Source organism: Silene latifolia, unplaced genomic scaffold, assembly GCF_048544455.1.
Source record: "Silene latifolia isolate original U9 population unplaced genomic scaffold, ASM4854445v1 scaffold_75, whole genome shotgun sequence".
Classification (NCBI taxonomy): Eukaryota; Viridiplantae; Streptophyta; class Magnoliopsida; order Caryophyllales; family Caryophyllaceae; genus Silene; species Silene latifolia.
The window spans coordinates 2,396,825-2,410,309 of NW_027413661.1; the positions used below are offsets into that span (position 1 = coordinate 2,396,825).

Here is a 13,485-nt window from a genome sequence, read left to right on the forward strand (position 1 = left end):
TTTCCTATTATACATTTGTAACTAAAATAAATCTATTAAATTACAAAACGGTGATACGAGATCACAATAAAAATTACAACCGAATCGATATTCCCATACATTTCGGGAAATACCAATTAAATCTAAGGCCATACTAAGTAAAATTACATAATTCAAAAATTACATAAATTAAAAATTATGACAATCATAAAGAAAATGCAGCATTATAATATGTAAGAACATGCTCAATTTTATGCTAAATCGCCTTTAATTAGCCAATATCGTATATTACTCGGTTTTTACGGATTTGCGTGATTTCAACATTTTATAATCACAAAAATACATAAACTCATATTTATGCATAAGTTAATTACCCTAACCTCTTAGGACTCAAAATATAGTCTACACTAATAATTTGACCATAATTAACTTTTATTTACAAAATTGTTCATAAATGGACCAAAAATTACAAAAATAAGCTATTAAACTTCAAATAAATCCAAAAATTTCAAATAAATTCAAAATTTGAAATTTAAATTCATGAACATTCTGGAAAAATTCCATGACACTCATAATGTTCAAAATCTTAGGTTAAAAATTTCGAAAATTTTCCGGAAAAACAATGTTGCGGTTTATCAATTTTAATAAAATAATCATAAAAACATGGAAAAATATTTTCATTAACTTTTCAATTTTAGATCTGAAAAATATAATAAAATGCAACATTAGACGTTTTTCTCAAGTCATAGATTATGTTTTTATTAATTTTCACTAATAATGTCACTATTTATGCCATTTTTCTTCAAAAATTCATAAATCATGCAAAAAGACTTCTTTATAGCCAATTATTTTACACACATCTTGTAAAATTGCATGTGACAACATATTAATGTTCTATGACCAGATTCGAAATTTAACTCATATTAACCTATTTTTCACTTAAATCCGAATTTAATAATGAGAAATTCATTTTTCGAGCATAACAAGTCCAAAAATTATGAAAATTTACAGGTTATCTCAAAATAATATATGTGACAACATATCCAAAAATCAACTTAAAAGTCGAAGTATAGCTAATTTTCGACCAAAAATGACATTTTTACTCATAAAATCACATTTAAATGCCATTATTGTAAAATATGAACAATAAAAATCCGAAAAATTAACCAAAATATCCTAAAACATTTTAGGACCAGAAATATTAATATGCATGTAATAATTTCGTGATATATCATAATAACACAAATTTTACAAGTTTTATTTGTTATTCATATAACTCGGAAAAACTTTTAACCAATTTGCATGCAAACAACCGTGGCTCATGATACCGATTGAAAGAAAAGTAGATTCATATACATACTAACATACTCATATATGTCTAATAATTTGTCATAAAATTAAAACGGATTTTATGCATGCAAACAAAATATAAATAGAAGAGAAATCACATCCTTACATTGATGTTTCGGTTTTATTGGGCACAAAAGAAATCTCCTTTTCTTTTGTTCTTGAGCTTTCCTTATGGATGAACAAGATCTAAGTATAAGATCTCTCCCTAAGCTTTATACCCAAGGCTTTCTCTTAATCTAATTAATATTATTTTGAGCTAGTATAATATTAATTTAGGTAGAAAATTGAACCAAAAATAAATTGTAACACTTAAATATTTTCGGTTTTTATGAGAGAAGATTAGGAGGATTTATTCTCTCTAGGATTGTTAATTTTTGGAAGAACAAGTGAATAATATGATACAATACATTTTGTATATAATTAGGTAAAAATATGAGAAAACCATCATGGTTTTCTCTTCTCAAAAACCGGGTGGTAGGGGGGGCTTTTGGGTGAGCCAATGCATGAAGTTGTTGCTCTTAACAATGTTCATAGGCTTGCATGGCTAGACCATTAGGTAATTATTATGTTTACTTAATAAATTAATCAACACAATATTAACCCAATACCCCATTATTTCGGTACAATCATAATATGGTGTCCATATTATTTTTGTCAATTTCTCAATATGTAACATGTCACATGTAACATAATTTGTTATGTATTTTTAACATATTAAAAATCAACGTATTAATAAAAATACGTCACATACAAAAATCGATTAAGTAATTTCATAATTACTTGTGCCGAAATATTTTTACCAATTTATAAATCGCATTTACAAAAATTCATTCAATTCCGATTGTTTCCTTAAACAATAATTTCATCTGAGTAATGAAACAATTCGATTACTCAGACCGTATCTCATTTAATCATATTTCAATATGATACGTAAATTTTACTTCCAAAATCGTCCGTCAATTTTCAAGTAATTTAATTAACTCGTAACGTTATACGATTAATTAAATAATCAATTAAGAGTATTGCCCTTTAGGTATGACCTAGGGGTCAACTGATCACCACCGTCACACACGAAAGAATGTCAAACTCTAGTCACCCAATCATTACCGATATATGTTGACCAGTTGACAGTAACAATATTACTTCCCAATTGCATTCATTTTAATGAGACTTAAACATGTGATCATCATGATCAACAGTCGTGATCGCATTATTGTCGGAGGACATATATTCCAACATGGAGGTATCCTTATTTTTTGGCGACGCCCTGGGTTTGCAAAGGGAAGCGTTGTTGTCGACCTTAGAATTTCAAGTCTCTTCACGCGAAGGAGTAGAGGAACCAAGGATAGCTATAACAGTAGCAGCTATAGAGGCAACATAGATCTTGCGTGGCCTGGTAGGGACATGTGCAGAGCGTAGGCTAGTAGCAGCAGCGTTGATAGCAGCTTTCTTCGCCATTCCTCTAGTGCAGATGCCAACTGATTTCACTGCTGGGGAGGTAGCACTAGTGGGAGTGCCTTGTAGGATAGCTGCATAGGACTTCTTGGAAGCCTCGGGTGATGTGTCATGCTTGGTAGACATCTTCTTTTAGTAGACTTGGCTTGTAAAGTAGTAGAGATGAGAGGTAGAGATTTTCACGTCGGGTTCACCAAATTTGTAATGACAAATTTTGTATTACGATAACTGAAATACAAAATAAGTAAACAAAATGAGTTTTTATTAATATCAGAAAAGTTCGTGTACAATCTCTAATAATCATCTGATTCTAACTAAACAAATAGGGTACGCGTGCACTATCCACGTAGGGGGTGCGCGTGCGTTTTGCAGGGGGTGCACGTGTAGAGCTTGTATGCACTCTACGCAAGACGTTAACTTGTATTCTTGAGTGGGTCGAACGACTTGAGTCTCTCTTGAATTTTTGAATGTTTGAGTTTTCCTATGCAGGCGGCACGAATTTGTTGTGCTTATTGACTGCTTACGATGAATTTCACGAGTTTCTCAGAGAGAATTGCAGAGCTTTTCTTCCAGTTTTTCTCTCCCCCCTCAAATGAATGAAATTCACTATATTTATAGAGAAACGGTTGGGCTTTCTCCAGCTTAAGGTTGCAGGCTCATTTCTGGGCCCGTTTGCAATTTTAGGCAATTTGACTTCTGTTTGGACCTGAATAACTCAGAATGACCCAAATCTAAACAGGCTATTATCTAAACAGGCTACTCATTTAGATTTGGTTTCATTCAGTTTAAAATCTATTATAATAAAAATTATTTTTTAAACTAAAACCTATTATTTTCTATTATAATAAATTTCACATAAACTTAGCTTTGAATAAAACTAGGCAGTATCCCGCGCTTCGCGCGGCCTGTTTGAAAATTTTATTTTAATAATTGAAGAAAAATGATATAATTCATATATGACATTTAATATCTTTACCTATAAATAAAAATAAATTAACTTTCTCAACTCTTATTTTCTTAAGTTTAACCAATGTTTTAAAATAAAATCCATTATTCTTTATATGTCGTTTTATGTGACTAAAAATTTTGCTCTTTATATGTCGTTTTACACTTCCTATGGCCTCTCTGTCCTGTTGTAACTATAAATTAATTGTGGGTTCTTAATTACATTTTATGCAAAACTTTATTTCACTGGTTTACAATAAAGAAATTCACTATAAGATGTAAAATTCCAACCATGTTGCTCATTTCAAAGCTCTATTTAAATCCTTAATTAATGTCATTATCACACGTAATCCATTTTCTTAATAGTTGTGTTTTTTTCCTAAAACGACATATAATGAATAATGTAGTGAGTAAGTGATAGTTCTATTCATAATAAACATTATTATATAAATAATTTTGTGTCTTATCAAATATCATATTAATTAAATAAATATATTTGAATAATGCAACAATCAACATTAGGTACTTAAGTTAGATCATTTCACGATACGTTATGCTGCAAATCAATTAACATTGGTTCGAAACGATGTGAATATAATTTGATGCATTTTTCAATTTTTAATGTATAACGTGTCATATTTATGTATCAAATATATAGGGTCAAATCTCAACTTATTGGAATATTTTGGTTGTATATGTCTTGCATATGCTATGTGTCAAACAACATATTTATAAGAAATTTGCACCTTTTATTTTTTAAAACAACTACATATAAAATAGGGTTAATTAATAAACAAACTAATATAAGGATCCTTTTTCATAATCAATACCAAAATAATTAATAATTAGTAATCACTAATCAGTACCAAAATATTAAATTTTTTCTACGATAAAGATCAAGTCGCCTGAAAATCTCATCTTAACCTACTCGAAAAAGTAAAAAAGTCACCATTCATGTACAAATCTCCACTCGTTATCACATTGGGAAATATAGCAAATCACCCTCATAAGTTTGATACTATGTGCAATTAAACCCCTTAACTTATAATTGTAGCAAACAGGCCCCATAAGTTTCTCTTAATTTGCAATTCACCACATATATTATTTTTAATAATGAAATTAACGAAATTTACTAAATTAAATATATTTATTATTATTATTATTATTATTATTATTATTAAAGGTCAAAATTATTGATCAAATATTAACCCTAAAATTCCTAATTATTAGAAAGCACGTTTAATTTTATTTTATTTTTTGTATTTTGGTGATAAAATATTCATAATATGAGATTTTTTATTTTTTAGTCAAGTTACACATGCCCAATTTTTTTTAAATCTTAAATTTGGTTCACATTTTTTGTTGAATATGTAAATATTATATTTAATTTTAAGTAGATATATTTAAAATAATTTTTATAATAGAAAATAATAGGTTTTAGTTTAAAAAAATGGTAGAAAAATTGATTTGGGCTTAATTTTTTTTGGTGAAAGGTTAGAAAATTCCATTAAGCACAAGACAAACATTTTACAAACTACCATATAAGATACAAATTCATGAAACTTAAGTTAGTCAATCAATAATTAATTGACTTAACCCAAGCTTCATCACTACTCTTTTTAGTACACTTATGCCAAAACATAGAACGAATTTTAAGCATGCTACCAACCTGTTTAATTACTACTTCTGGTTTGTCTAACACCCCTTCAAGGCTAGCTTTGTTCCTCTGATACCAAATAGCATAATATAAGGCTTGAATCCACGCAATAACAACATTCTTCTTCACTTTCGCCCAAGGTTTGGATTGTTTCCAATGCACCAAATAGACAGCAGACAACTTCACATTCAGTTTGCAGCTCAAAAGCTTAACTAGTTTATGAGTATACTGACACTGAACAAACAAATGACAGTGTGATTCAGTACCAGCACCACAAATGCATCAGTCAGAATCAGAAGCATCTCCAATCTGCAATAACTTATCTTTAAGCAGCAAAGCTTCTCGAGCAATCAACCAATTGATAAAGGAATGCTTAGGGATGCACCAGGAGTTCCAAACAGTCTTATCCCAGAGCACCACAGGTTGAGGTTGTCTGATCCAGCAATAACCACTTGTTGTTGTATAACCTGCAGGGTTATGTAGCCACTGACCAGTACTGGAGAAAGCACCAGCAAACTTATCTCTTAACCTGCACACAACTTTCCAGCTCCAGGAAACATCAGTTTTAGGTATATAGCTAGACCAAGGTACGCCCTTCATATAAACATGGTGTACCCACTTAACCCAGAGACTATCAGGATGATTGTAAACCCAATTGGACAGCTTACAAATTGCAGCAAGATTCCAAGCATAGCTATCCCTGATACCCAAACCACCTTCTTTTTTTGGCACACATACTTTTGTCCAGCTCACCAGGGGGGATCTAAGGTATTCAGTAGACCGATCCCACAGATAATTCCTACACAAAGCATCAATTCTCTTTAACACACCTTTTGGAAGGACAAAGATGGTAGCCCAGTAAGTATATAAAGAAGTCAAGACTGAGTTAACCAGAGTAAGCATGCCAGAATAAGAAAGCTTCCTTGCAGCAAAACCCCCTAATTCTCTCAGTAACTTTCTCAATCAACCCATAGCAATGTTTAATGCTCAGTTTGCCAGCAGAAATGGGTACACCCAAGTATTTAAAAGGGAAAATCCCTTCACTGAAACTAGACACTTGCAAAATATCAGACTTGGTGGAGGAATGAACACCATTAAAATAAATATTAGATTTCAGATTGTTCATTCTTAGTCCAGTAGCAGCAGAGAAGGTGGCAAAGGATCTGAGCAAGATTATTATAGAAGTAGTATCTCCCTTACTAAAAAATAGTAGATCATCAGCAAACATAAGGTGAGTAAGCTTCATCTGAGCACACAGAGGGTGAAATTTAAAAGGCATAATTGAAGTGATATGAGTAAGGATCCTACTCAAGTACTCCATGAAAATTGTAAGGAGCAAGGGAGGGATAGGGTCTCCTTGCCTTAACCCTTTGGCTCCCTTAAAGTATCCAAAATTTTCACCATTTAAAACTAGAGAATAAGAAGCAGACCTGACACATGTCATGATTAAATCAATAATTTTTCCAGGGAACTTTAAAGCTTTGAGCATGTGCTCCAAAAATGACCACTGGAATGAGTCATAAGCTTTTTTTAGATCAATTTTCATCAAGAACCTAGGGGAAATAGATTTCCTGTTGTAAAGTCTAACCATATCTTCACAAATTAAAATGTTCTCAACAATACTTCTCCCTTTAATAAATCCTTCTTAAGACTTGTTATTGAGGTCAGGGAGAACAGCAGAAACCCTAGTGCACAAAATTTTAGAGATGGCCTTATATAAAATATTGCAACAAGAGATAGGCCTAAATTGAGTAACATTATGTAGGATGTCTACTTTAGGAATCAAGCTGATAAAGGTATGATTAATCTGCTGCAGCATTTTACCAGTGTGAAAGAAGTCCAAAATAGCCTGACAAACATCCTCACCCACAATATTCCAAGAATCTTTAAAGAAGGCACTAGAAAAACCATTAGGACCAGGGGCCTTGTGGTCAGGAATAGAGAATATAACATTCTTTATTTCAGTTTTGGTAACATGAGCCAGTAGAGTTTCACAATGATCAGGAGTACATACTGGGCCAAGTTGAACCACATAGTGATTCACAAGAGTAGTGGCAGCTGCTGTTCCAAGGAGTTCTTTATAATAGGAAAGGAAGGCATTCTGAGTTTGAGCACTATCTGTACGAGTAACACCATGATGATCCTCAATAAGAAAAACTTTGTTTTTAGCACATCTCCCTTTCAGCAAACTATGGAACTATCTAGTGTTACTATCACCCTGGTTAACCCAAGTGGCTTTGGTCTTTTGAATGTAGAAGCTATGACAGGCAGACTGTAAGTCTTTGTATAGAGCAGCAGCCTCTTTTTCCATATTAATCAAGGATCCATCTGTAGGATCCCTCTTTAACCTATCTTGTATAGCATCTAAAGTTTTCCAAGCATGAGCAGCACTGTTATCAATATCTGCAAAAAGCTTCTGATTAAGGGCTTTGAGAGGTCTCTTTAGTGACTTGAGTTTCCTCACCACTCTGAACATTTTTGTGCTAGACCAGTAAGTGTTCCAATATGACTGTACACAAACAAGAAAATCAGGGACCTGGCTCCACATATTATAATATTTAAAGCTTCTCCTTCCTTTCATATGAGAAGTAGCATCTTAGACCACACAAGGAGTATGGTTAAAAATATCTTCATTATAGAAGTGAGCATAAGAAGTACCACTAGCTTGAATCCATTCGCAATTAACAAGGACTCTATTCAATCTAGAATAGACTCTAGTCTGAGGATCTTGTTTATTATTCCACGTATAATAAGATCCAGCAGCAGTACTACCAAATAATTGACAATGATTAAGGCAGTCCTGAAAATCAGATATCTCTTCCTCAGTTGTGTGACCACCAAGTCTTTCTGCTGGGCTTCAGACACAGTTGAAATCCCCACAAAGCATCTAGGGCCCTTGAACAGTAGAAGCTATACCATTCAAGTCAGCCCACAGATCCTTCCTATCAGTAGTGTCATTAAATGCATAGACCATATATAGTGCAGTAAAAATGAAACTGAGTACAAACTTCAATAATTTCCATATGGATGAGCTGTGCAGTATAATGCAAAAACTGAACATGAAACACGGTGGGATTCCACAGCACCCAAATTCTACCTCCGGGATGGTAAAAAGTATTAGTAGACAAGGACCAACCATCACACATTTTTAACCTAACTGAATTTCGAGCCAAAGGCTTTACCTTTGTCTCAAGGACACCAAATAAACCCACCTGATGAAAATGTAAGAACCATTTAATTTGTTTTTGTTTAGCTGGGTTATTCAGTCCCCTAACGTTCCAGAATCCAAGGCTATACATTACTCCCAGTAGGGAGTAACACACTACCACTTGTACCAACTCCAGATTTGGGCTTAATTGCACATGTTTGAAAACTTATGGAGGTAATTTGCTACAAGTGACACTTAAGGGGTTAAATTGCACATAGTACATAAGTTCTAGGCATAATTTGTTACATCCCGTTATCACATTATTTAAAACCTCTTAAATCTAAAATGTATTTAACTTGTCTAATATAATTTTTTTATTATCAAATCATAAAAATTTATCTCTTAGTAGTTATCTTTAAGTTTTGTTTTTAATAAACATAATGATTCTTCCAAATATATTTTTCTTGATAGATAAAATATTTTTCTTTAAGTAAATGTAACGCATTGTGAGACCCTCACGGCCTCACTTTTATCATCTATACATATAAAAATATTTCAATAAATATAATGGAAAGTATACTCAATTTACAGCATTTTTCGCAATAAAGCTAATGATTTACATTTTAGAATTTTTATCAATTTTTTTTAAATAAATTTAAAATCAAATTACCATAATTGTTATACGTAATTTTATAATATATTTATTAAACTTTAATTAATATTTGCTGAGATTTATGTAGCATTTATTATGTTTATATTTAATGTTCGGCTGTAATTATTACTTGTATTTAATGCTGGGTTGACACGTGTCGCATCCACATCACTTCAACCCATTTTTTATATATATATATATATATATATATATATATATATATATATATATATATATATATATATATATATATATATATATATATTTGGGATCCAAATGAGAACCACCTACATAGTGAGAACCGTGAGAACTCCACCTTACAGATTTTTTTTCTAAAAAATAACGAAATATTTGGATTCGGCATAGAATTTTATGGCTAGAAAACATATTTCTTGGTCCAAAATGTATAAATTATTGCCGAAAATCGAGACGAGAAATATTTTATTAATTTTCATGCACCTGCTACTCATTTTTCATGTATCTAACAATTTTCATGCACCTGGAACTCGTTTTCATGCACCTAGAGCCTGGTATTGTCATGCATCTAGTAATCATTTTCATGCATGTAACAATTTTTATGCACCTAGTATTCGTTTTAGTGCATCTATAGCCATTTTATTATACATAATTGTATTTTTGTACATTAAGTTTATATTTTGTTAATAAAATCAATAAATTTTGTTTAGCAATACTAAAAATGTGTCTGAATAAACTAAACTAAGGCTAAATGATCCATCAAAACTTTCGGAACAAGATTTAATGATGATTTAGTAAGGGTTCTCACGGTTCTCATTATGTTAGTGGTTCTCACCGGATCGACCCTATATAGATATATATATATATATATATATATATATATATATATATATATATATATATATATATATATATATATACATAGAGAGAGAGAGAGAGAGAGTCGGGATCCGGTTAGAACTCCTAAATATTTGAGGATTGAGGATTAGTGAATACAATATCACTAGTTCTTCAATACAATATCACGAAAAATCTGACCTTTGAAAAAAAAAAAAAAGTTTCAAATAAAAAATTTTAGAATTTTTTTTTGCACAGGTGTTTTTTTTTGTGATATTTTATCGAATAATCTGTGATATTGTATTGAAGAACCCCTGATATTGTAACGAAATCCAACACATGTACAAAAAAAAATATTTGTTTTGCCAAAGGTCAGATTTTTCGTGATATTGTATGGAAGAACCTGTGATATTGTATTCACTAATCCTCAATCCTCAAATATTTAGGAGTTCTCACAAGATCACGACTCTCTCTCTCTCTCTCTTTTTCTCTTTCTCTCTCTCTCTCTCTCTCTCTCTCTCTCTCTATATATATATATATATATATATATATATATATATATATATATATATATATATATATATATATATAGCGCTTCAAACATGTCTTAAACTCAAGAGATTACTGATCTATTTTAAAATTACTATTATTATTATTATTAATATAAAACACTATAACATATACAAGTATTAAAAAAATATACTCCCTGTATACCGGTCATTGTTTACCTATTTTATTTTGGTATGTCTCATTCATTTATTTACCATTATATATTTGGATGTTTTTAAGGAATAACTAGTTCTGAAACCCGTGAATTTCACGGGCCGTTGAAAATTTGATGCTTGAGAGAGGTGGGATCTCGTGAGTTTGATTCTTACGGTGAGTTGTGAGTTTGTGTGCTCAGAATATCAGCCATCAGATCAAGCAAAACTAACGGCTGGGATTGAATTACAGAAATAAAACAAAGCAGCTGCAACAACCATGTTTCAAATCCCAAACTCGGGATAAAAGTCCGAGTTCAATTCCCCCGCATCTTTTCATCACCAGCCACCCATTCACACACCAATTTCATTTTATCATCATCAACATCATCATGTTGGAGCTTGTGTCCTCCACAGTTAGTGTGATAACATATATAAATCTCTTATAGGTTCACAAGGGTATACTTAGTATTTTATCAGTTGATTAACGTTTACTTAATAACGGTTGGCTTGCTAGAAGTTTGACGTTATTATCATACTGATGGCGGTGATCAACTGGTCCCTAAAAGTCACACCTAAAGGATGTGTTTGAGAGATGTAATTGTATGAAAATATAATCACATTGATGCCTTATATGACTAAAAGGTTAGTCCATGTATTTGACTAAAAGGTTAGTCAATGTGATGATGAGTCGATTATTTAATTCAATTAAATAATATTAGCTGAGACGAATTAATTGTTAATTCGTAAATTGAATATAAACTGTTATATTTAATTAGTGTATATAATGTTAGCTTAAACGAATTAAGATGTTAATTCGTGATTAAACGTAAACGGTTATATTTAATTAGCAAATTATAAATATGCGATATTTATAGTTAATGTATATATTATACGAAATTGTCATAATAACTGTTGACAGACCGGTATTAATAAATCGACTACAAACTGTTGTGTGTGGACTTATTAAATACGTGACGACATAAATGACAGTTGATAAAATATACACATTTTATACAATACAAAACCAACCGAAAATAAGGAGATTTTTCTCCTTATTTGGGATTCACGGTTTTGGATGAAAAAGGAGAAAAAAATATATTCCCTATTCCTCCTCCTATTTTCGATTATATTAGGAGTGAGAGGGAATCATTTTTTACACTTCTTTTGACCTAATTCTCACATCACACAAAAACCTAAAAATTAGAAATTAGGGTTCATCTTTTCTAGCAAAAGAAAAGAGGCATTTCTCATAGCATTTTGGGTGCAAGAATTAGGAGAATATCGATTTCGATATTTGTTATTAGGCCAAATTGCTAGGACCAAAGGTTAATTCTAAATCTCTATTCTTTTGTTTATGCATTTCATTTATAACTAGCAATTTCATAATTATAATTTCGTTATAATCCGAAATTCTTGATGAAGTATACCGATATTTCTCACAAGTGGTATCAGAGCATAGGCCACGAAATTATTTTATATGATTTTCATAAATGGATTTAAACAAAAAAAAATTTGAGAAAAAAAAAAATATTTCGGCCGAAACAATTTTTTTCTGCCGAGATGATTTTTCGTTTTTGATGTTTTTGTTTCCATTTTGATTTATTCATATTGTTGTTTTAATTTGTTAAGATGATAATATGATAAATTTGTAGATATTTTGATTTAATAAGAATTAAATTGAAATGTAAATGGAAATTGTTTTTAATTGTTGATGATTTGTTTTTGCTATATAGTTTTGGCATACAAGTTAATTTAATCATGTTCAAATCAATTGTGATGAATCAAATATACGGATAATCGATTTAATCATAATTTGGATATTCATTTTAAAAGGTTAAATTGAATCATCAAGTTTGAATCTATGTTTAAATTAAAAGATGATGTTTATGCCGATCTTGTTATATTAGCAACATTAAATAAATTGTTCACATAAAAAAGGGTTATTCTTCGGAAAAAAAAAAAAAAACGGTTTTTTTGGTTTTTGGGGTAAATGCCGAGAGCATTTTTAAGAGAAATTTTTTTTTCGTTTTTAGGGTAATGCCAAGAGCATGGAAAAAAAAAAACTGTTTTTTCCTTTTTTAGTGTATTGCCGAGAGCAATTAATAAAAAAAAAAAATTTGTTTATTTTTGGCCAATAATCTTTATACATTATTTATAATGTATGATTGTTTGTTGTGAAAAAGTTCACAAATTTTAGATACCCAATTTTTTTAAAGAGGTTTAAAATAATGTTGGATTAATTCATAACACTAGTTAATGTGAATTAAGATTGGAATTATTGTGAGTAATTAGGGAATTGTCACATAATTTTGATAATTATAAAATAGGTGGTTTGGATGAATTACTCTACATAATTAAGGAATTATGTCTTGAATGGTTAATTTATAGTTGATGCATTTTTATTTAGTTGTATGAATTGTTGAATGGTTTAATTTACGTATTTTTGCAATCGGTTGTAATTTTGTATTACCTAGTGTGGCCTTAGTTAATTATGTTTTCGTAATGATGGAAACATAATTTTAATGTAATTTTGAGATCTCGAATCTCCTTTTGGTTTTCTTTAGTATTATGTTTTTAAAATTAAAATGCAAATAGGTTTATTTTGTAAGTTTTATTGTAATTTTGAGAAGACTGAAGATGGAGATTGGATTGCTCACTCCCACTACATGGACCAAGATGGAACATCAAGACAAGCTTCTCGGGTCCTAGGAAGGATTCCAAAGTTGTATTTATGTTCATTTTTGGTAGATAGGCCACACTAGGACTTTATTTTGTTTTACGT

At 30.8% G+C, this 13,485-nt stretch overlaps 1 protein-coding gene across 1 annotated transcript; it reads right to left on the reverse strand.

Annotated features, from left to right (window-relative positions):
• Positions 1-5,668: 5,668 nt before the first annotated feature.
• On the reverse strand, positions 5,669-7,934 carry LOC141640275 (uncharacterized). Its single transcript, XM_074449126.1, has 4 exons — positions 7,604-7,934; positions 7,161-7,504; positions 6,292-6,632; positions 5,669-6,185 (listed from the first exon to the last, which is right to left on the reverse strand). Exons 1-4 carry the CDS (start codon positions 7,932-7,934, stop codon positions 5,669-5,671), a joined length of 1,533 nt encoding a protein of 510 aa, XP_074305227.1.
• Between the last annotated feature and the right edge of the window lie 5,551 nt (positions 7,935-13,485).